Here is a 25,878-nt window from a genome sequence, read left to right as displayed (position 1 = left end):
CCTCCTCCCCCACCCTCATTGGCATTCAGGGGTTCATTAGACAGTCTAGTTCCTTGAGAAGAGAATTACAACCAATAGTTTCTTGTTACTTACATGGCCAGACACAGAAGTCCTTCTCACACATGCACTGCAACCCTGAACTTGTCTAGACATTACTTGGAGAAGCTGAATCAGTTAGACTGGACATTAAACGGACTCTACCCTGCCAGCTCCCTTGTACAAAGTCTGTTAAATTTCCCATTGAGCCCCTTCTATCATGTGACTGGTGCGAAACTGAAACTGCCGCCTGTATAATGCTTTCCACTCTTTCTTTAATATTGCAGATACGTCCAAATACATGAAGTATTGATATCAACGCAAAAACAGTCATCATTATTGATGAGTCAGTAGCCTTGTCTGCCATCTTCGATGTGCTTTAAACAAAACATTGCGATTTCAGCAGCGTACTTTTTGCATCATGTCCTGCCTCCTGCATGCGCCCAAATACATGAAGTACCCAGGCACCACCCCTCGCCTAAACCAAACAGAGTATTTCCAGTAGGTGAGATTGCGTCTCTGAGTCTCCTGTTATGTGCTACATGTGTGGAAGGGCAACTCTGGACCTGATTCTCCAGACATTGTCCAGAATTCATATGTGAAAATGGCTAAAGGTATTCAGATAGACAGATGGTAACTCTTACACACTTTTCCCTTTAAAATGGTATCACATACACACCAGATACAGTTACCAAGACAACTTAACGTGCAGAGATGCAAAGAAAGGATGGTATTTTAAAAAGAGAGAAGTCTTTAAAATAGACTCTCAATTTGGACAATCTAAGTGACCAAAAGTCAGCATGTTACCTTGGCATACCTCATCGTAATGGACATTAAAGTGGAGTGATTGAAGGAGAACGGCTCCATGTGTCAAGTGTTGAGTGAAAAACACATGACACCAAAACCCATTAGTGTCCTCCAGAGAGACAATGCCCAGAACTCTCCCTCCCCCTCCTCCTCCTCACTCCAGACTCAGGGTGCTGTTTCTGACAAAAGACACTCTTTCTGCTACAGATAAAAGGCCCCACGATTAGCCCAGGGGTTGAACTGTGCTCCATTCCAGTTTCACTTTTTGTAAAATGAGAACTTGAAATGATGTCAAAGTCTGGTGTAATGAAAGTAAGTGTTTTTTTTTTTTTTAATAATAGAACTCTTCTCAGGAACTCAGGAAATCATCCAATTATCTTTTTGCTGAAAGAAAATTTTATTGGAAATGATGATGCTCAGATAGCTTTTCTTGATGTTTATTGCATGAATTTAGATTGGCAGCTCTTTTTAAAAGCAAATTGCACTTGGATTATCATATTGCTACTGATAATCATTATGGGATTTTAGAATCAGTCTATCTACTAATCTATAATGTGTATGAATCTCTATGTCTGTCTAATCATGTCACCGTCACTTGCTGACCACCTTTTTCTACAACACAAACTAAATGAAATGGTACATTTGAAAATAAAAATAATGACGACAAATAAGAAATTGTAATATCAATTGTAATTGTAAATCATGATGTACAAATTAATTGCTGTTTAATTTAAAGTCTTATTCAACGACCTGCATGCATCTGCAGAATCACACAGTGTTTGCTCTCAATTAGTAAAATCTATCATAACCTGCTCCTAAATCAGTGTAGCCAGATTTGACTGGCACATAATAGACTCAGATCCACCCAGTCAATCATAAAAGTAGCCCAACATTTCTTTTTTTAAGTCTTGATGATGTATATTTTTTATAGACAGTAAAGACTTCACCAATATAACACTGTAACATACTAAAAAGAAATGGCCATTATTGTGTTGTCCTGTGGTGCTAAAGGAATTATGCCCTCTTAAAGCCTCCTTGTCAAATTCTGTGCCAGAAAAAGAATGGAGGACGACAAATTAAGCCTCCAGTCTTCTGTTTTATGCATATAAAACATTTTTTTTTATCTTTTAAAAATTTTATTGAACCCAAAACCATGGTATCTATTATGAAAAATGATGTCAACCTAGGCTTTTAGATCATATTAGATTAAATCTAAAAAGTCTTCATCCACATGAACACATGCAAACTTTTACAAGCCTTTTATTACATAGGTATGACCAAATACAATTTGGAAATAGAAAAATATTTTCAGCCTAGTTGTAACTGAAATTGACGGTTTTGACATCACCAGTTATCAGCCATTGCGTGTTGAGCCTACCAGTGCACCGGCAGTCGCAAACATACAAATCAGAAAAGAGGGGCCAATTCATGACAATATAGCCTAATTTTTTATTGTGAAAACTGCCCACACTGTACAAAAAATTAATTATCATAAAAGTTTTATCTGGCCAAAACATCTGTCAAGCAGCTAAATCTACTGCCTCCAGCAGTAGATTTAACTGCTTGACATGTTGCAGTAATAGGCATCATCATTTCAGTAATGTTATGTCTCTGCCATTATGTTAGCTGTAATGAAAGAGTAACAGATAACAAAACAGTTGGAAAAAAACATGAAATCAAGCAACAACGTAGACTAACATTATCGAGAACAGTGAATTCAGTATTAATGTTACTTTCATTTGTGCATGATTACGTTGGGCAGACTTTTTTTATTCATTTAGTACAATGTGTTAACTTACACTGCTGTTAATGGGTCATTCTATATGGCCAAAACATATCACTTATATGCCCACACTAAACAGAAAACACAGAACCCTGATTGATTTTGTCCATTGACAATACCATTTAAGTTCAACAAGATGATTGCGTCCTCAGCATTGTTGACAAAAAGAGAAGGCAGCATTATTTTGTGCAATTCTACTATGAATGGAAAGCAAAGAGAAAAAAATGGAGTGGCAGATGGCTGGAAAGATTTCAGTTTTATTTCTATCACAGCACAGTTCATTCAAGACTACGTTAGATCAGATGGATCAGATCTTTTCATAGCAGCCATCTGAGAAATCGGACCTTGGTACTGCTCAAACTACAGGACAGCTGACCGTATTTTCAGACACACCAGAATTACATCTGACAGCCAGATCGTTGATTGTTCAGGCAATAAAACGGGTGTCATGGCCCCCCTCAAACTGAACATCCAATGACAGCCAATCTTGCAGAAATTTGGCTTAACTTTAAAATTATAGTCATGGGCTAAAAGGATACAGTTTTGGTGGAGTTTTTGATACAGGCTATCAACCAGCTAAATCATCCTCTATTGTGTTTGCTAGGGATCTGTCACTGTTAATGTCCTTTGACAGTTTAGCTGCTCATCCCAAGCTAACCTAGACAGTAGACAGTATTTTAAGTGAACAAGTGAGTGATTCAAGCTTGAGTGGTGAGTACAAGTAGCTGTAATAATGCCAAGTTAGCAAGAACCACAGTGAAAGAGTGTCTCTGTTCAAAAAGCCAGAGTTTGTAATGACAACTTGATTTACTGAGTAAATTGAGTGTGTTGTGTTACCACAGAGTGGACTGACACGGGCATTGTGTGTGTGAACTATTACAGTTTATTATAAACCCGTAAACACTGCCTTCTCTGCTAACCATGCGATACATGAGAACACCACCCATAAGCATGGTACCTGTGCACATCAAAAATGGCAACAACTCAAAATGATATAAAATTTGAAATACACAAATGAGAATAAAACTACTCTAAAACTTTTGTTGCCTAAAACTAGCAATAACATATGACTCAAATGTTACTGAATGTACATGTTTCTCAAAAGACTAAAACTAAATCAAAATAACAAAAACTGACCAAGTGAAACTAAGATCAACAGTTATTTGTCCATCTGTCAGTCTTTATTTCTCTCCGCCTGTCTGATACAACATAAATATCATTGAAAATGAATTACAAACTGGATTGACCTTAGGTCTCACTGCAACCAATTTTTCAAATTTTTTGACACCCTCTATTAAGAGTGTTTGACACAGAAAGGGGCGTGTGAAGATCAATAGCGGAGTTACGAGCTTATATTACCCTGAGAGTCCTGCTGGTCATTGAGTGGCGCCATGAGCTCATAGCTAATGACTGAAGATCGATGGCCAGAAACTTGACTGTGGTTTGTTTCAGTGTTATGTTTACCATACAGTGGCTGATGCCGCAGCACTGACACACATCACCCCTGGGAGAAAAAACAGGCTCTGCAAATACATTTGCTGATAGTGGTTTTAGTTGCTTATTAAATTTTCAACTACATGACAAAATCCCTGATTATGTTAGTAAAACAAGACAGTACATCAGATATACAAACACCAAATAAAATTCCCCAGCATGTCACTTGACACTGTCATTTTTATCATCTGGCCACAACCAGAATCAGATGATAAAATTGTCTTTGAAAAACTGTATCAACAGAACAGCATATAAATAAATGAAGAGATTACACTGGTTAAAAAGTCTTAATTGTACAACCAGTATAACATAAATTTGTCATGACTTTATATTTATTTACTAGTAATTTTAAATACTTTTGAAAAGACAATGATTTTGATATATACTGTATGTACAATATTTGCTAACAGAGTGAGTAAAAAGCTGGAAAAAGTCAGTGCATTCTAACAAATACAATGCAGCTTCTCTTTGTAACTGCTCTCTTACAGTCAATGATGTCTCCCACTGAAGAAAGATTGAAAATGACTCCCAGTGCCACCATGAGCCGCTGTGGTTTCGGGCTCAGAGCCCACATTCAGACAGGGACTCATCCAGTCCATTTTTTCAAATATAGACTTATTATTACCTTCCCACAATAAATTGCTCTAGAGGGCTGGGGAAATGCTGCTCTCCGTTTCTGTAACAGTGGCATCTCAGATATCATTAGGAAAGTACTATGCAGGGGGACAGCAGATCAATGGATTCCACCACAGAAGCATTAGTACACTCTGTGTATGATCAGTTTACCGAACAACAACACCGCCTCTGCGTCTCTTACTGGAAACAATTGATGCATTGTTGCAGTGAAATTAATCCCCTGAATTCATAACCCCAATCAGATATTCAATTGGCACTACCCAAAATAATTGTGCGGATGCCTACAAATGAGAAAAAAAATCTGCACAGAGGCCGAGACACAAGCAACACTGCCCATTCAATATCACACACTGCTTTATCATTTCAGTGAAACTGAGCTGCTGACTTTGATTTGATTTAATCTTAGGTTCATTTTATATTCTTTGTAAGCCAAACAAACCATCTCAAATCGCAGAGAAATGAATCGATGATTTCAGCAACATAGAGTTTTTCTTTTACCAAATACTTTTGCATGTCAGCATACATCAGGCTGTGAATGCTTCTGGATGATGATGTTTTCCTGGAGAAATATTGAATTCTCTGCAATCCAAACATGATCGACATGTTGGGACTCAACAATCCTCCGATGAAAATACTCTGCACTCGAAATCGACATAATGAAATTCAAGTCTGATATAATCCAGTGGGTATATACCCATCACTTAAAAAATAGACATTGATATAGAGAAATCTTAAAAATGGAAAACTTTTGTCCAGATGCATTCAACTAATAGAATTTGATGAGAATCCACCAGTATCTCTCTGTACACAGAGGGGTGAAGCTTTAGGTAGCAGTAATTAATAGATGGAAGTAATATGAGGGAATATCCAATAAGATTCTACCAATTTGATTGGATATTACTTAAGTTTGAATACAATATCCCAACATGTTTTTTACAAATACAATTAAAGACATTTTAGAGAATATGTTGCAACAGTCTCACTATGTGTGTGTTGTGAATCCTTTATTGAATTCACTTACTGAATCAGAATATTTTTGAATCGCTCATTGAATGTCATTACGTTTAGCTTTCAACATTTGGAAGAAACTTCAATTATAAATTACTTTAAATCTGTCTGACACACTGAAGTAATAGGGGAAGCCCACTTTCTCTTTTTACACCCTAGTTCTCACTAGCTATTTGCTCCAAATAATGGATATCCTCATGCATGTCAAGCATGTTTCACCTCTGACGACAACCAACACCACAGATGGGTGTGGTCAGAAATGTGCTCTGTTACACCTGTAACCACACCCTATGGTGATGTCACTGGGTCCTTGAGTACACCTGTACATCACTGCAGCAAGATGAGAGGTTAAGCCACTTGAGGTTAGCAAAGATAAGGTTTTCATGGGGTTTAAAGTTACTGTTTAATATTTATTAGTGACAGGTGATATGACCTGCTGCCGGGTTTGTCATTTTTAAAAACCAGAAGCCTGCCAACGGTAATGTTTTCTACAGTGCTCTTTGCTAATAAAAAAGCAAGGAGAGTTTTATAGGTTCAATAAGAGTTTCATTAACATTGAAGCTTGGCAAATTCAGCTGTTTTGCTAATTAGAAACTGCATCCAAAATGGAACCTGCTATCAGCAGCCAACCCTAGTAACAACCCAAATCTAAACAAGTCATGAGTTGTAATTAATGCTTTGGTTTCACAGTATTGTTTATTTCTTGTGGTGTATTTATGATCAATGCAATCTGAAAACCAGGAGATCAGATGGGCTCAAAAATGCAGCTTCTATTGTTCTACAAATTCCCATAGTGTGGTCTACCCAGACAAATGTTTTTTCTCACAAGCTCTCAAAATTTAAAGTCACATCTACTGCAGGGGACAATAAGTATTTCAAAGAGGTTGTATCAGTTAAGTGACATAGTCACAATGAGAGAAGCTTGCAGTCTGAATTAAAGTTGTACTCTGTACAAATGCTGTGGCTGCATTAGATTAGCCACAACCTAATCTGTCACTTAGCTGCAGCATGCCTTGCTGTTTGAACTGATGTAAACTGCTGCTGTCTGGGCACAGAGCTGGGGAGTGTAATGGGGATTCATTGATCCGCTGGTCTTTAGCTGATTGAGTTAGATAATTAAAAAGCCTCTTGTATCAGTTCCATTAAGGATTGTTTGTGTTGCTTTTTTCTTCTTGCTCTTGTTCTTGAACAACAGAATTTAGAGCTCCAGAGAGCTGCTGGGAAACAAATGTGTGTCTTTTCGGTCCCTTGTTTAATACATTATTTACCCAATTTGATTATAAAATCACTGATGATTTTGTGAATTAGGTTAAACACAAACTAAGCAGCAGATCTAACCTAGATTACATGGCGATACGTTTATGATGGGCTATCACTATGCAGCATCTGAAGGAATGAAAAAGTGGCTGTGTAAATCAGAATATTAAGCAGCAAGTGTGATGCGCTGGGATCACACATATCCCTCCAAACAGGATGTGGAGTGATTGTGCGGTCCTGAAGCGTGCAGGCTGAGGTCTGCTTTGTACCTCCTCCAACAGGCCAACTGTCCTCTGCTGTCACTGGAAGCCGCGCCAGGCCTCCTCAGCAATGGCTATGATGTCTGCGGCAATGCTGAAAATAGCCATGCTGAGCTCATTAACAGATTAGGTGTTGCAATGAATCTGTGTGGTTAGAGCTCCACGGCCTGATGTTGTTCCTCCAGGATGGCAATTACAGCTGATTGACGTGTTGGCACATGGGGATGGAGGGGTGGAGCCTGCAGCTCATGCCCGTGGAGGGGCTCCGCATGAAGGACAAAATAATCTTCTTTACATCACATACAGTGTCTTACAAAACTATCCATGTTCATGGCATCAAATGAGAGATGATGGAAGTCATACTTTATTTTGCATCAACAGAATAAGTGCTGACACACTGATGCTGAGCTGTAGATGCTGACTAAATTACATCTTGTGCAAAATTTGAGTGTACACCCTCAGCTTGGTTGTTAACTTTGGAGGTTGTTGTCTGTCTGTTAAGTCTGTAAAATTAAGGTACTGTATATCATCCGATCTTCATCAGTAACCATGTCTTTATTCGCTTGCCTTCCTGGACACAGTGGCACCAGCGAGAAGGATTTACTTGTCGTAATTTCAGCCAGTTCTCCCCTTTTCATCAAGGATGGCTTGCTCTCTCTGGGGCTTCCCATCATGGCTGATTATCAAATAAGTGTGCCCTTTGAAATGGATGTTGTATGTGATTCCAAATGACACCCCCCTCCTCCAACTGAAAGAGAATCATTGTGCCTTGCCAGTGACTGACCGACCCCTTGTCTTTTAAATTTTACAGTTTGATCTGTGCTTTTTCAAACTGCGCTTTTTTTTTGCTAATTTCAAAGGAAATATTAAACGTAATTTCACAACATCAGATGGGATATCAGTAGAGGCAAGAGAATATTTGATTCTTTACTGAGCACAGCAAGAGATCGGCCTCTGATCATATGTTTTTTAAACGCGTCAAAAATTCGAGTATGTTTTCTAACATGCAGACAGCCATGAACTTTGTATGATGTGTCTTGTTTTTTAAGATCAGGGCTTAGGACTCGGGGGGGAAAAGCGGTGGGTGTGTGCCTGTTTATGTAAATAATAGAGCACAAGCAAAAAGAAGGAAAGAGTAATGATATTCACTGTGTGTGGGTACAGACACGGCCGTGCCAGACCTCCAGTAAAATCCTCCACTGGCAAATGAATTGATTGTGAATATCTGTCCATAGTGTAGCAAATAAAAGCTCAAATATTAAAATATCACATACTATATCAACCACAAATAAAACAGAGAATTAACCATCTACCCATGATCTCTTCAACAGATATTCAAAATAAGACCAGAGGACCAACCGCTTTGAACATGACTTTCACAAATATAAAAGATATGATGTGCACTACCGTTCTAGTCCCTCTTGGCTCCAGTGACCGTAAATGTCTGCTTTTGAGTCCAAACAATAGAACTGTGAAAAGCAGCAGATAAAAGGTCACTTAACGACTCATGAATGAAATACTTTTGGAGCATTCCTGGATATCACTGACTGGTCTTCTGTTTATGAATTCAAAGACAAAATTTCTCGAGGTATATTATCCAACTTTATTCAAACTGCTCTAAATGTGTGCTTCCCGGGGAGAAAAATAATAAAAACATACACCTCATTAGACAAGCCAATGATGACAAAGGAGTTATAATAAATCAGCAAAGTTGAGGAAAGTCAGAAAAGAAAGGAAAAGAAATGTTGGGCTTTTATTAACAAGGTCCTGGGACAAGAAGAATCAACAAATGAGAAAATACTAATTGAGAGAATTGAGAGGACAAAAATGTTGCCTCAAAAAACTTTTTTTTGTATCCATTTTCTCCTTCCTCAGCCTCTTAAACAGAATAATCTCTTTAGCAAAGGTCAAATGAGATGATTTTATTAATCTCAATTCATAAAAAACAAGTGGACCTGATAACATCCTAGCTTGGTTACTGAAGGAGTGCACAGAGGACTTTTCTAATGCTATTGCTCATCTTCTATCTGTAATAGTGAAGGAAGTTTTCCTGAATTCTGAAAACGGACAAATGAGTCATACCAAGAGTTTCATCTGTGACCCAGCTCTATAACGTCTTGTTTGGAAAAACTAAGAGTGTGATTGACAAGGTTAATTTTCACTATTCTTGCTGACTGTATTGTTTTGTATGTCGGCACAGTACAGCAGCAGCACTGAGACCATTCATACATGTCGTTCGGAAACTAAAATTAAGCCAGCAATGGAGAGGGTTTTTTTGGTTGGCATGTGCAATGCTTTTGATGAAGGGGACCATGCTAAGTTCATGCAGAATATCCTGGATAATAAGAGCGCTCCCGTCTATGTCGTTTAGCACATTCTGCATTTAGCAATTTCTGCGTAAAAAAAACTGCTGAAAAAAGTCAAAATCAAAAAAGTCAGTGTATCAATAAAAAGAAAATTCAAGTATATGGGTCCATGATAGGATGGATGGGTGTTTACACTAGTTGTTCAGTTTTCATTTGAATAAAAGGGCAGCCATGTTGGATTCCTCATCCATTGTTTGATGCATTCATGTGACATTGAGGAGGCGTACAAGTGGCGACACACATGTTTTTCACTGATGGCTAGATGTTTTGGTCTGGAATTTATTTTTGTAAAATCTTTTTCATAATGTCATGTCAAATGTATTTTTGTTTTCTTTTTGGTCTTTTTGAAGGTCCTCGATTTAAAATTCTGCTTACATTCAGTACAGACAGCAAACACAAATTATAGATTCAAATACAGTTTTCTGATCTACAGTGGAGTGTTCCATATGTCAACATACTCTACATACCAATAAAGTGAGGAGAATTTGAAAACAAATAAATAAAAGCATGCACCATTTACTATGGTTGGAAATTTCTTATATTTTGCTTCTGAGACATGTTGATTGGCTTGTCATGGCTTGAGTGGATCAGGGCTCTAAATATAAACTTATTTTCTGTCAGTCAGTCTTCAGTCAATCTGAATTGGTTAGGAATTAAACATAGTTTTATTATTAGCATTGTTTATTGTTTAGGGCAAAGATCGCTAAAAATGAAGATTTTTCTATTATTTAGTCTTTCTTATGCCATCTGAAACAACAGGCTTCTAAAATACTGGTCTTCTAGACAGCAAATTCTAATAGACCAATGATAACAGCGGGACACTAAGAGGAACAAAACAGCATTATTTGTGAAAAATGAGACCACTCATTACAGGTTAGATATGGTTTTAATGACAGTCACACCTCTTTTAGTTATGTTCTAACATAGTCCAAAGGCCCACAAGATTATGAGCTTCTGAATGCATACCATTCAATGTCGCCTCATGTTGATGGCAAAGTACTGATGTATTATCATGCAGTAGTGTGTTGTTGGGGAAAATATATACAGTATTCCCCTAGAAAATGGATATAGTGTGCATACATTCTGAGGTTTTATTTAATTTGTTGTAATAGCTATCAGTTAAATGTAATCTTGTGTTAACTGTGCTACAGTACTTCCTGGAGAGCCAGTATATGAAGTGGCATATTCAGTATATACTGTAATTGGCATGTTTTGTATTATTGTATCACACATTATGCATATTACATAATTGAGAACAAAGAATGTATGTGTGCGTATACAAAACCTTCTTTGTCTGAAATTTCCATCTGTGTGGATTAGTGCAGAAGGTTGTTATGTTGTTATGACACTAAGCTGTTTATTTAGTAGCATACAAAATATATTTCTTCTTTTCAGCTGAACAGCCTTTTTCACTTCTAATCATGATGTAACTCGCTTTTGTACATGATTAGGCAAACTTATGGTTTATATTCACAAACTGTAGTTTTGCTCTGTCTATAAACCTCTACTCTCTAAACTATGATAGCAGGGTTTCATAACAGAGTTGCAGATTAAGGCTGACAATGTCACAACACATTTCTCTACTCAAAGGGCAGTTTTTGACCCCCTGTTGTCAAGGAGCTCAAAGGTTTCCACAATAGCCTTTACAATAATAAAATCTTTCCTGTACACTGTGGTGATGCTTTTTCTTTGAGTTTTTATTGTAGCCCAATAAAAATATTACAAGCTTACTAATAAACAACTAACTGGTAGCCACTTGGCAAAATCCACCCCTTCAATTTAGCCCTTTCTTTGTTGGTTGCTATTATTTTAATTTTCGATGATAGTAGAGGCAGACAGGAAGCGAGGGGTTAAGAGAGGAGTATGACATGTACAAAGGTGCACCTTAACCATCAGGCTACTTGAGCAGCCTTGTTTGTTGGTTTTATGTAATGTATTTTTTTTACTGTTGCCAAAATACCAAGCCATTAGTTTGAGGGATAGGGAGAGCTTTTTGCTCCTCAGATAGGGGACGACATGTATTGCAAAGATGCTATTGTTGTGGTATGAAAGTCAGATAGATATCCGGAGAAATGACCATCTGTTGTGTATAAATGAGGTAATAAGACAAGTGTGTGGCAATACTTTGGCTAGTATAACCAGACTGGTTGTATATATATGTTGTTAAAGGGGACATATAAGGCATATTTCCATGTCCATATATTTTTTCTGGGGCTCTACTGGAATATCTTTGCATGATTTAAAGTTCAAAAAACATATTTATCTTATACTGGCCCTTTATGAAGCCCCTGTTCAGCCTCTGTCTGAAACAGGCTGTTTTAGCTCCTGTCTCTTTAAGGCCCCCCCTACCTATGAGCCTACTCTGTTCTGATTGGTCAGTTTCTGGAAGATGCTACTTGGCAGACTTCCAGGCTCGTTCTTTACTAGAAATGCCAACTTCTGAAATACATCCGTTCATGTTCGAGCCAGAATCAGATACAAAAATAAGTGAGTGGACAAAGCGAACAAGCTCAGCAACAAAGATTTTTATAGATGTGCAGGATGAGTTGACGTAAACTTGTTGGGAAAATAAAATAAAAAAAAAACAAAAAACATTTCATTTCTATGCATACATGGGCTTTGTCTTACACAGAGCATTTTTACAAATGTTCACCTCAAATTTTGGAACTTTGACCATGTTTAACAGACATGTTTTGCAGCTCGTACAATTGTTGGTCATTTTAAGGCGCTGAATGTACTGGGGAGTTTTAGGTTTAAGGCGATCTTTAAACTCAGAAGAGATACTCAATTTATATTGTGTTAGTTCATATTGACTGATATGAAAAAAACTATTCTTGATTTTAAAAAAAAAAAAAAAAAAAAAAATTGATAATATCAGTAATATATAATATCGCTCAGCCGTGAGCATGGCAACGTGTTATTTTGCACTTTAACTGTACTAATATGTGATACTGATGAAATACAGATTACCATTTAAAATTGTGCATATACATGAACAACTGAGCTGTTGGGGAAATAAAATGACCTTCTAGCATATGAGTGAACATTTTCGGTGTATAATACCATATATAATATTCAGTATGTATTTAATCATCATACTCTGGCTTCTCATTGTATTTATTCCTGTGGTTTGATGTAGCAGCTTTGTGAAGTGGAGATACTGTATGTGTAGAGGTTAGATGAGAACCTTACTGCACTGAAAAGCAGATAAAATACCTCCAAACTGGAGTAAAATGGAGTTAAAGTGTTACATTATGTGTTTGCTACATTATGATAAATATGCTCTCACTTTATTATGTTAAAAGCCTGCGGCTGACATGCAGAATAGCCATAATCCACTATATGCTAAACCACATTTCTTTGACTTTTATTGATGTAGATTTTGTATGGCATCTGCTATACAACTACTTAAGTTTGAATACCTTGGCCTTGGCCTTTATCATTTGATAAATGTTTTTCCTCTGAGTGCATGTCTTGTCCACTTACAAGAATTCCACGGCTTTTACCAAAAGCCATCGCACCAGGAAGTAATCTAATAATGAATACAACAACAGTTTACACACTGCCTGCCTTTGTATCCATATATAAACAATGCATGCAGACCTCCTCTAATGGAGTACCAGAGCAAACACATTCATTTAATCACAAGCCTTTCTTTCAAAGCAAACTGGCCAAGCAGCAGAGGATGAGAGGCTAATGACCCATGAGCAATAAGCAATTGTTAGACTGAATGTACTCTCACTAAAAGAAAAAAAAAAAGCTTTTACGGAATAGTGTATCAATATTTTAAAGCAAAAGCCTCTATGGCACCCCCCCTCCTCTAACTGGATTAGCTGTGTGATGTGTTCTGACAGTATGTTGTTAGTGATACTCCATTTGCTTTGTCTATCATCTGATTTTCCCTTGGTAATCCACAGAGCAGCGTTATATTTCATAATTTGTTTTGCTATCAGGGCTGATTTGTAAATGTGCAAATTCTAATTAGCCATAGCTACTGTTTCTAATTTATTAAATATTAAATGATTCCTGTGGTGGAGTCTTTCTTCACATCCCCCAGATGAAAGTTTGTGGTATGCAAATTCAATTGCCTCTTAGATGTCAGCAGTTTTTTTTAAATGTCCCATTTTCCGAGTGAAGCCATTTCCCCCTTGTTGTTTGTCTGTCCCCAGTCCTCCTTAAGTTGATATTTATTCATCTCAGCTCTCCAGTTGTGTTTAGGTTTTCAGCACAACTTACATGCTCTGTCAGGCTCTAGTACCACTGCTTTGTTTAGCTGCATTAGTGTTGTCTTAATAATCTGCTTTGGTCACTTATAAGAAAGGTTGCTTTGCATACTCTCTGAAGTTAACTTCTAGGTTAGGGCACAGACGTGTTTTTTCACTTATTGTTGTGTAATCTAGAAACCAGGGTCCTGCTTCCTGATAACGATTGATGTTAGAAGTTAAGAGTGTTTCTACGGACACTTACATTTTTACACGTTTCCCAAAGCGGCACTTAAGAGCCAGTGCTCGGGCCTGCTGGTCTTCTTAACATCAGCGTCCTGTGGTGCTGAAGAGAATTTGGAATACACAGTAAAGTAATGTGGTGTGTGTCTATAAGCTGTGCAACAGTATATACGAAAAATACATACATCACAAACAGTAAATGCTGTAAAAGACATTGGAATTGGAGCTGAATGGTTTTGAAAAAATACGTAATTGTGATTATTTTGACTGATATTTCAATGGTGATATGATTTGCGATAAGAGAGGGAATGATAATTTTTACATTATTATTCTCATTTTCAATGAAAAACATTATAAGATGTTTTCTTCAGTCTGTAGAATATGATGTGTAGATCAGGACATCTCTGCAGCACCACAGTATTTCATTTAAAATGGTATTTTGACACACATTTCACCTTTAACAAATATTGCGCCTCCTGCGATCTGAAAATTGCAGTGGGCCATATTGTGATTTTGATAAAATTTCAATTAATTGTTCAGCCTTACATGGAAACGTTTTATACTTGAAATAACTCTTATGAATAACTTATGAAAATGAAGCTTAATGTGCAGTCAACAGTTTACAGCTTTCAGGTTGCTGCCTTTTAAGATTCATGTTAATGGGTGGAAGGAATTTTAAGAAGATGAACTTAATTCGTAATTGATTTAGCTGCAGCTTGAGGCAGTTACTGTTAAGCACAAATTAAAACTAAAATCAAGACATGATGGTCCCTATAAGTTTCATATGCAGGTCATTTATTGTGACTGTCACTGTCATAATGTCTGGATTAGACCTACTGTATATAGGCATAAGGGAAATATATGCAATATGAATAACACGATAAGAGAAGATAAATTATAATGTTTTGTATTGTATATGGAGATACTGCAGACACGCATAAATGGGTATACATGCATGTCTGCATGCAGTAAGGGTTGCTGAGGTGTTTCTTTTTCCTGCAAAAACTGTAAATCTACAGTTATACAGTATACAGTATCAGTCTAATGTTTGACTGGTACTGTGTCTGTACAGTATACTGTATATGCGTGTACATGTGTAAATTATTAGGGGTGTATTGGAGTATACACAGCTGCAAGCATGTACTGTATGTATTTAGATAAGTCTGTGTGTGGATAAATCTGTAGATATTGGGATGATACAATTGTCTATATATTATGTTTATTTATTTTTTTGCTCTTCATTGGGGGTTATGGGGTAAGTGAGGGGGCTTTGGTTGGAGATCGGGATGGGGGTTGTGAAACTGACAATTTAGCCAGAAGAGAAACATACATCATATTTTTTCTTTCTTTTGTAGGTGTGTTAACATACATTTGCTTTCCTATTTTTCAGTTTACACATCACTCATATTACAATAAACATTACAGAGAATGACAGTGGTTAAAAAAAACAGTAGTAGTATTGATATAAACAATTAAAACATGAAACATGCCATTTTCAGTTCCTCTTGTAGGTTCTGTAGTTTCTTAAGATGCTCTTAGACTCCCACAACCGGGTAAGAGATACTCCATCTACAATTATTTCTAACAGCGTCTTACATTACGATGCTTTTGGGAAACAGCTTTTAAGCTTAAAAAGGGTCATATGATGGATTTTATGATCATCTTAGCTTTGGGATGCTTTTTGGAAAGGGCCCTTGACTACTTCACGTACCCCTGTAGGTAACGCCAACCATGACGATCTGGCTGCCTTTGTACTCACTGCTCTCGCTTCTTTATGACTCATTTTCCAGCTGCGCTCCCTCAGTTTTATATGATTTGAAATGTGTTTGAATGCCACTTGTTTTCAACTGCCAGGCATTTATTGAATGCCCACTTATCCTGAGTGAACTTCACACTAATTAAGTTTTAAGAAACACATCCATCAAGCTATTGAGGCAGTTAATTTACTATTGCAGTGTGAATCTGAAATTCTCCTCAGAATGATGCACGTTTCCCACCACATTCAGTGCGGTTCTCACACAAACTGGGTTAAGCATTACACTAGAATCATGATGATGCTTACTGACTTATTATAGAAATATACAGTAAATGTTCTACATAAACATAGGATATGTAAAATGAATTGCATTAAAATGTATGGATTTAATTTGGCTTCAGAAATGACCCACTTAGGCTGCATTCACACCAAATCTGGCAATGCGTGAAAAACAGTGGTCAGTGCGTTTACACTGCAGGAGTTGGTTTTATAAACCACTGTGCAGTGTTTTGGCTTCTGATAACTCCTTAAATGCATTAATCTATAACTCCAACTTCCTGGATTATATTTCAATGTCTCGCTAGTACCTCAAACAACACACCCTCACCATTGTAGCCCCCTGTGTCATAGTGCCAGATTGCCAGATTTGGTGTGAATGCAGCTTTAGAGTAAAAATCTTTATTAGCATGATGTTAAAATTCAAACAAACCATAGTATCTCTCATTTCTCCTTTCCACAAAAACATTGCATGAACCTTAACTATACCCACAGTAGTTAGCAACCAAGCCAAAATTTTTCAAGTCATTACCATAATTTCTGCCATTCCTAACTACACCTCCCTTTATTTTAGCTCCTCGCTGCCTCTGTTCTGCTTTCCCCTTTTGCATAATAAACCTCCACCCAATTTGTCATGAAATCCCTCATTTGCTGGATACTCAGAAAGGCAGATTATGCTTATTTTTCATTTGGACAGTGGGAGATGGAGCCAGGTGTTTGGCAGCAGCAGAGTGTTCAGGTGTAACTGTGCCGGTGATGGGACATGACGAGCAGCCGCAGATGAAGGATGAGGCGTGGAGGATTTTGGGAAGAGGAGCACCCCACGACCTGCTCCCTCAAGAATACCCCCACTGATCTAGAGCAGGTAAAACTTTCTTTTGGATCACTTCTTGCTAGAATCAGCTCTTGTTTCTTAATTAGCGAGTTAAAAGCATATTGGAGATACAGCTGTTAATCTAGGAGAATAGAGGGGTGATTTTTGCTTTGGTCAACAAGATTAATTCATGCCTCTTCAGACAATAGTGGGCTTATCTACAGTACAACCAGTTCATGAAATAATTCGTCTTTGACTGTAGTCACAGTAATACTGAACAATGTTGGCATAAATGCTGTTGTGTTCAGGGTTTCATGACTTATTAGGACTTGATTACACAGCTTGTTTACACGCAATATATAATAGACCTACGTTTGCACTGTCATCCACAGTGTAATGTGTGTTAATCAGGAGACCCAGTCCAATGACTCAGTCCACTCCCAGCTCCATAAATGTGAATGGAAGTTGTTTAGTTGAACCTTAGTCCTCTAAACCTTTTCCAACTATACACTCTGTTGCTCTTGGGTGACATTCCATGTTTAATTATCTTGTTGGGATGGGGGGCAAATTAATACAATATCAGAAACACCTTTAGAGTCATATGCTTTCCAGTACAATAGCTGTGCAATAAATGAAATCTTTTATGCTTAAAACAATGCCACATTATAAGCTTCACAAAGTGGTGTCACATAATAATAATGATAATAATAATGGACAATGTGGTAGAATCCCATCATGATCCTTTAAATACTAAGTAAGTAAGTAAGCTTTATTTATATAGAACTTTTTTAAAACACACAGTTACAAAGCGCTTTACAGACATACACATGCAAAATTGAAACAAATAGATTAATAGAATAGGCAAACACTCACAGACACAGAGAGAAATCAAGCAAACAGAAATGACATGGACATGGGAACAAGAAGGGAGATCTAATACCACACAATGAATGAACAAAGACCAGAAAGTCCAGAAACCAATGTTGCACAAATTGTGGAGAAAACTCAGGACTTTGATCCTTATTTTTATTTTATATATTTTTTATATATTTCTTTAATATAATTTTTTTGGCATTTTTTTAGAGAGAGACAGAAAACATGGATAGCGCATTATGACATGCAGGAAAGGTCCACAGCTGGAAACGCTAGAAACGAACCTCAGATGTTGTGGTTATGTGGTATATGTCTTTTACCAGTAGGCTACCTGTTGCCCTATTATTAATTTTGTACCATACAAGTAATTGTCATTGAATTGTCCAAAATAATTTTTTAGCCATGTTAGCGGCATGGCTCGAGGGAAGATAGTGTCGATTGATCTGTCAGTTTGTAGATAGGTTGGTCAGTCGACCACTTTGGTCCAGGCTGAAATATCTCAGAAACTATCAGATGAATTGCCATGAAATTATAGACCAACATTCATAATCCAAAGACAATGAATCCTACTGACTTTGGTGATCGTCTGACTCTCCTATAACTCCACCAGCAGGTTAACATTTGTGATTTTTAGTGAAATATCTCAACAACAATTGGATGCCATGAAATTTAGTATACACCTTCATGATCTTCTCAAGATAAATTGTTGTAAGTTTGATGATTCCTTCACTTTACATATAGCACCATCATCAAGTGCTTAGATTTATGACCTGCAAAACTAATAATGTTCCCATCAGCATCAGCTGCACTTTGTGTTTAGTGGTAACTAGAAGATGTTCTACCACACTTAACTAAGATGATGAACATGGTAAACATTATACTTGCTAAACTTCAGCATGTTAGCATTGTCATTGTGAGCATGTTAACGTGCTGACCTTAGCATTGACCTCAAAGCAATGCTGTGCCAAAGTACAGGCTCACAAAGCTGCTTTCATGGCTGTAGTGGCACTATAGAGGAATGTATTGATCAGTGGGTCGTCATATTGTTTGTATCTCGTGGTAAAACAGGACAGGCACCAGGACAGGGGTGACTTCATGTATAATCCTACCAATGCAGAGGTCGGTAATACATATAACTCAGCGTGTTTACTGCACTTAAGTAACCAGGCTACAGTCAGCTGATGCAGAGGCAGATTTCTCTGCCGTGTATACAAATAAATGGGTTTCTAATTAGCTTTTCACAAGTATGCATGTGCATAACAAAAAAACTGCAGACAGAAAGCACAGGCCAGAGTGGCTGGATGAAAAGAGAGGCAATTACACAGAGCGATGCGTCCTCATATTTAAAATAATTCCATCCAAAGTCAGATTAAAACTGAAACAAACACAATGTAGCCTGTAGAAGTCTAAGTAAGTTAATTTCCGCCACTGAACAACTGAGTATTGAGAGGAAAAGCTGCACTCTGACTGTCCCCTCATTGGGCTGTCAGTCTGCTCTGACACAGACACACACACACCCAAAAGGAAACAAGTCAGAAAGCAGCATCTTCTATCACTAATACAGTTAAAATCAGTAAGCCATGGCTCCAAGATAAGGTCAGGATAAATCTGGTTACTGATCTGCTGCATGTGCTGTAGTGTATATAAGCAGATTTACAGTATCCATGTTACTGCAAAGTATTGTCTGTGCAGTCAAGGCCTGATATATCTTATTCCTCTGTGCTTTAGAGTTGTTGTTTTCCAAAAACGATTAAAATCACATTAATGAACCACACACACACACACAGTAGTTTATTTTGAGTCAGTCCCACATACACCAACGTGCTGCTGGAAATACTCACTAAAGCACCAAACCAAGTCCCCAACAAATACTCCTGTTTTAGTAACAATTTCTAAAAAACTAGTCCCCATCTGTTAAAATTACCTATCCTTATTTAAAAATCAAAGTATATACTCGTGACCATTTATATATAAAAGCATATATTCATGGTTTTGGTCTTTTCATTTGATTTTTGGACAATAACAAAAACATCACCAGTCTTATCCTTTAAGGATAATTTAACATTCTTATTGCTGTCACTGCAACTTGAGACAGATCGCATGTATCTCTATTATCAAGCTACTTTTTTATGGCTTTTAACATGAATCAGAAAACCATGTGATTGTCCAGGCTGTTTAATTCATGTGATGTGAGATTGTTTCTGTGTTCGACCTCTTACAAAAGTAAATATTTTAAATGTCTTTCATATTTTAGTTTTGAATTGAATATATTGATTTGTGCACTGCTGTTGCGTGTTGTTGTATGCCTTAAACTTTATTAGTACAGTGAGAAGCCTCGTCATCATTTGCAGTACAAAACCAAAAGTCTTCAGTTCACTCTGCTTAGTGTGATGCAGTGCAGTCCGTCAGTCTTTTGTTTGTGTCCTGAATATTGTAGACATTTGAATTACAGAAAATGTTTTCACTAAAATGCAGACAAGAAATCTAGACACTGTTTGAGTACTCCTGAACTGTTTCCATGGTGATTGTTAAGGCTGTGCTGTAGTGTTTTAACATAGAAATTTGTTTTTATTTGGAGTGTTGTCATTTTAAAGGAGTGGTCTTGTGCATTTTTTTTTATCTCTTGCCTTGTTCGACATGATTTTTCTCGCAAGTTAATTTTGTGGCAAAACTGTAGCCATGCCTGCAAGCCAGCTCATCTTAGCGCACAGCCCCTATCATGTAATCCCCTGAATTGAAATATCCTCTGCTTGAAATATTGACTTTAATATCTCATTTGAAAAATTCATGTAACCTTTTGATGTTAAATCCATACTCAATTTTGCAGAATGTTATAGGAATATGCAGAAAGGGGATAGGAGGCATTATTATGTTTTTTCCTGCAGAGAAATTACATTTTATGGTTGTAACACCAACCTCCCCTGTGTTCTTTATAGTCCACGAGGGAAAAAATAGGGAGCCATTAAGACAAAATGAAAAGAGCTATTGATTGGGCTCTTATGCCTTCTCTATTTGCCTCATTTCCTAAATGCATGATAATAAGGGCTCAGCCACTGAAACTAACAAACTCCTTAATGAATCGAACTCTGAAGAATTAGCCTAAGTTTCCATAATGATTCACAGATGTTTCCATCAATGGATGATATGCATTTGGTTTGTTGTTTTGTGGATTCATGTTCCATTTACCAAATACATGTTCATCTCCTTATAGCATTATGATGCAATCAAGAAATTATTTGATGATTTGTGTTTTGAGAAAAGTGCTGCTTCTTATCAGAGATGTCTGGGGTGATATTGTTAAAAGCTATCATATTAGAATAATGTTACAGTCGATGTATTGGAGCTAATAATAGTCGAATAGGGAGCAGTAGGTTATAACGAGAACAGAAAAACGTGCTTTTAGCAAGTTGAGTTTGTTTTTTAATAGATATGGGTCTGAGAGCATCACAAAGAGAGAGAATGAGAAATGAATAGACAAGCCATCATTAAATCCACAGTGCCTTACTAATTTAGACATTTGCTAATCATTTACCCCAGGTGGTTAAGAAAGTACTCACACTGCCATGTCAGCAGCTCATGTCTCACAGAGTTAAAGTGCAACTGAATTGCTTAATTGAAATTCCTGTAATGATAAATATTTATTTTCTTTTTGTCATAATCTCAATTTGTTAAACATGGGTTTTATATTTGGTAGTTTTGGCTGTCATTCATACATTGAATAGTACATAAGAAGTATGTGAGTATTTGATGTGCAACACTTGCTCCTAACCTCCAAGTGCATAGAAAAAAATGTACAACTGCTGTAGGTACCATAGGCCAGTGTTAAACCAAGAAGTCAGTCTGCTAAACAATGTTACCAAAGACAGACTGAGTAGTAAATATAACTTTTGCCTTTGTGTTCTCTTACAAATAAGTAGGCTTAAGTTGGGAGTTTCACAATACAGCTGCAGTACATGTTAGGAAAAATGTCTGAGGCTTGATTTTACTACCATTCCAGTTTTTTCACCACTGTTCAGCAGTTTGGAAGGGTGCCATATCTTTGAATACCATACATTAGATGTACAGTCATCCTGTCTGTAATGTCCTTCCACCACTCTTTTTTCTCACCGTATAAAGACAGGAAACAATTTCTGCATTGAGGTTTTTCTTTCTACTGTGCCACTAGTGCTACAGTGAGCAAGAGTGCAGTGTTTCCTACAGGTTTAGAATGTACTTGTGGTGGTGGTGATGCGACATCTGACGGCTCGGTGTGGGACAGACAGGTTCAGTAATAAACTAGTCAAACAAAGGTATGAATAACTATTTATTGCAAATGAGTAGCTACTCAAAATACATAACTATCTACAGTATATGTCAACATAAATAACTATTAAGAAATAACTATTTACATATTAAAATATATTAAAGAACACAGACTGTAACTCTGCTTTTTGATGAACATGTCAAAATAAATAACTATTTAAAAATAAATAGCTATTTACATAATAAAATACATGTCACATTTTCAAAATATATTCAAGATATGAAAACATTTTAACTCTGCTTTTGATCCAAAGTTGTTCTCATTAGCCTTTTGTCATGTGCCTACTTGCACAGTTGGCATTCCCTGTTGCAACATTTAATTTTCCTTGCTTTGGAAAAAAAACATTTCTAAAGCCTAGGGGCAGGTCTATGTATTGAGATTTTGAGGCATGCAGCCAGGTGTTCTCCTTTCAGTTTGTTTCTTAGGTCAGTTTTGACCTGAAATAGAAACAAACTTGCATAACCATTTTGAAAGACAAACCAGGGTAGATGTCTGCCCACTCGTTGAGTTCACTGGAATCCTGCTTTCCAGAGAAATCACATCCCTGCAAATTGATTCATTTTAAAGTGGAGTTCAAAGATTATTTTTGGAACAAATACAAAGAATACAAAAATGACATCCACACATGTTCCTTGATAAATACATGCCTGGGTCATGTTTACAATAACTGTTATGATTTACATTACAGTTAGATAAGTATGATCACACGTGTTTTACAGGATTACAGGAGGTGAGTATAACCATGAATGCTCCTTACAGCACGTTGCTTGAATGACATCTACTCTTGGACAACTGTGGCCTCCTGTCCAGGATGGAATTTCCTGGTAAGTGTCTGCAGGTGAGTAATGTTGGCTGTGTCATCCACAGTAGGTGCCTGTGGCTCCAGGACACTGAAGGCTCCAAGAAGAAGTAGAGATTATGCAATCTGCTCTCGAGAAGGCTGATGATATAAGGTTTGAGGACCTGCAGTGACGGATACCAATACATTTTTCAACAAAATAAGGAAAAAATAACTCCTTAAAAGTTATGGGGAAAATGTATGCATTTACATCTCTAAGGAGTCTGGTCCGCAGCTCCTCTTGAGGCTGCTCCTGTGCTTCCTACCCTCTCCTGCTCCTCTCCTCCTCATGGGTGATATCGAAGGACCCAAATCCATTCGGGTCACTAAGGTCTTGATGAAAGATCAAAATCAAAATGCATCTGGAAAATACCTGCTCTATGATGTCCAGAAAATTTACGTCAGCTTTCTGGAACACCTTGTACAGCTGTGGGAAGTGGGGCAAAACATCAGCTTGAAGATAAAGAGCAGCAACAAATCTGTAGGTTGCACAAAATGTGTATAGCCCTTCAGTCACTGGACATTTTTTAATGTCTGCCTCCTCTGCTAATGCAGCGAGCACAGCTGGACAGTTCCTCTGCAGGTTCTGAATGGTGAGGTTCTGGGACAGCCACCGGACATCATTTACCTCCTAGAAGTAGAATATTGTTTAGTACCAAATAAACAAGATGATAAAAGTGTAAGCCATAGGGCTCTTGTATACAAAAACAGTGGAGAGCACACCTTGATTTTCAAGTCACTGATGCCAAGGACGGTGGCTGCTGACTTTGGTGCTGCTGTTCGATTGGCACTGTTGCATAAGTACAAATAGAGTTCCTGGAGATGGTCTCTGATTGTTCCCATATACTTTACCTCTTTAGATGAATCCTTGCATGCAAGTGCAAGTTGATGAGCGGCGCATGCTACTGAAACGAGCTTGGGGAAGCTGTCAGTGAGTTACTTTGCAACCCCATTCACCTGACCTTAGTGCAGGAAAGTGTCAAATAATATATAGCAATATTTTTACCCTGTGTAAAATATTGATTAGTAATACATTCAATACTTGTCATTACTGCTGCACCATCAGTCCCAAGACCATACAGTCTTTCTGTTGGGAGCTCCTTTTTCTGGATAATGTCCTTCGCAGCAGCAAAGCGGTGTCAGCTGGTTAAATACTTGTCCCACTTTGTCCAGGTAACTGAAATAAAGTGATGCTTATTGGCATATGTACAGTATGATTTCAAGGTATGGGCACATGATTTTTTAATTCACCTTTCAACAGCTCCCACATTCATACCTGATAAGTATGTTGAGCTGTCTGTTCGGAGACATCTGTGGTTTCATCCATTTCTAGGCTAATGGCTTGATATGACTTCATATTCTCCAGGAGAGGCTCCTCAAGTACTCTTGCCAGGATCTCCAGCATCTCGGCTACTATTCTGTGGGATCGGTAATTGTTTTTCTGATCCTCCTTTTGGATTAAGGAATTAATAATTTACCATGTACATCTTTTGTAATTGCTCATTTACAGAAATGGTTACCATTTAATCAGGTTTACCTTCAGTTTGGTAAAATAATCACACCACAAAAGCCCAGCCAGACTTAATAATTTTGGGTAGTTGGTGTGATGTGCTGTTTTGTTTTTCACAACCCATTTAAGGCACTTAAATCCCCGACAACAGCTTTGTGCTCAATGCTGATGTTGGGGTCGAAAGCTTGCACCACTGAGTAGCCTTTACAATGGGTAAAGGAATACCATGTTAAATAGGGACAGCTAATTTGGTTATAGATTGCTAATGTATTATTACACAAGATAAAGAAAAATCAGAACATACCAGAGGCAAGTGATGCCTGCTTTTCCATACTTTGTGTATGAGACTCAGGGGTGATGTGGTGCTCCAAATAATCTTTGCAGAACACAAGAGTCCTATCTTCAATAAAAGTCCTTTTTGTAGGACCTTTTTTTGCTGTTTGCTTGTGCTTCCTGCACACACTTATCAAATGTGGTAAGACTTAAGAGCTTTAAAACAAATAGTTGCTTATAATTCTGATTAGACATACCCTGCTTTTGTAAGGTACAGCCAGGGCTTGAATTGTTGCATTTCAAGCCACCCAGAGTTCCATGCGGTGTTTGAGATCATCTGAAATGAATGCATTATGTTTAGAATCATTATTACAATACTTGACTGATACATTGTCACAATAACTTTCTCTGGGATAGTGGAATACCTGCAGCTGTGGTGTCTGCTGCGACAACTTCACTCCCATCTGCCTCCACCACCTCCACAATTGGCCCTGCTGCCTCACCCTCTCCACTCTTCCCTGCTGTATCGCCACTTTGCCCTGCTATTTCTCTACTAACTGACTGGTTTGAAAATACGGGGGGCTGAAGGTCCACTGGTCTGTGTGCATTATGATGTGACAATTGTGTGTCTTGATTGGAAAAAAAAATTGGAATTCGGATTTTATTTACCTGGGCAGGTCTTAATCTATCTAGGTAGACCGCCCAAGTTGAGCCCATGTATGAGTAACACTGGAGTGTACCTCAGACCATACCCCATACTCAGCACGAAAAGAATATACTAGGGCTGTCGATTTTTATTCAATCAAGTTTGATCAAATTCAGACTAAAACATAATCTATTCAAAATTCAAAATCCGATGCAACTGTAATGTTAAATTTAATTATAGAATTAATGCTGATACTCACATTGCCTCTGCTGCCTCATTTGAGTAACAAGCTAACGTTACTGTAAGGGAGTATTTTACAAAGTCAGCAAGCACCCTTGCCTTTATCCATGAGTTTTCCATCTGTGGTTTGAATCCAACAATGAAATGATAAAACAGTACATTTGGAATTCAAACAGATGATTACAGATCAGATTTTTCACATTTTTCAGCATGTTTGTAAGGCCTTAAGAATACACACAAAGCATTTGATGAGCAAC

General features: G+C 37.5%; 1 protein-coding gene across 5 annotated transcripts in view; it reads left to right on the top strand.

The window, feature by feature from the left end:
- Positions 1-25,878, top strand: part of LOC122988543 — a 155,503-nt gene that overhangs the window by 20,349 nt on the left and 109,276 nt on the right. For 2 of the 5 annotated variants that reach the window (XM_044360918.1, XM_044360914.1), the window contains exon 3: positions 16,822-16,989. The exons of 1 other annotated variant lie outside the window; for it this stretch is intronic. Coding sequence is in view for 2 of the 4 variants with exons in the window: in XM_044360913.1 (XP_044216848.1) it covers positions 24,300-24,381 (82 nt within the window). In the remaining 2 variants the exon portion in view is untranslated. Of the gene's footprint in view, positions 1-16,821; positions 16,990-22,833; positions 22,939-23,097; positions 24,382-25,878 lie in introns of those variants that run through there. 2 more of the 5 variants (XM_044360917.1, XM_044360913.1) reach the window with 2 other exon arrangements.

Source organism: Thunnus albacares, chromosome 9 (genome assembly GCF_914725855.1).
Source record: "Thunnus albacares chromosome 9, fThuAlb1.1, whole genome shotgun sequence".
NCBI classification, from domain to species: domain Eukaryota; kingdom Metazoa; phylum Chordata; class Actinopteri; order Scombriformes; family Scombridae; genus Thunnus; species Thunnus albacares.
This window is presented reverse-complemented; position numbering and strand designations above follow the sequence as displayed.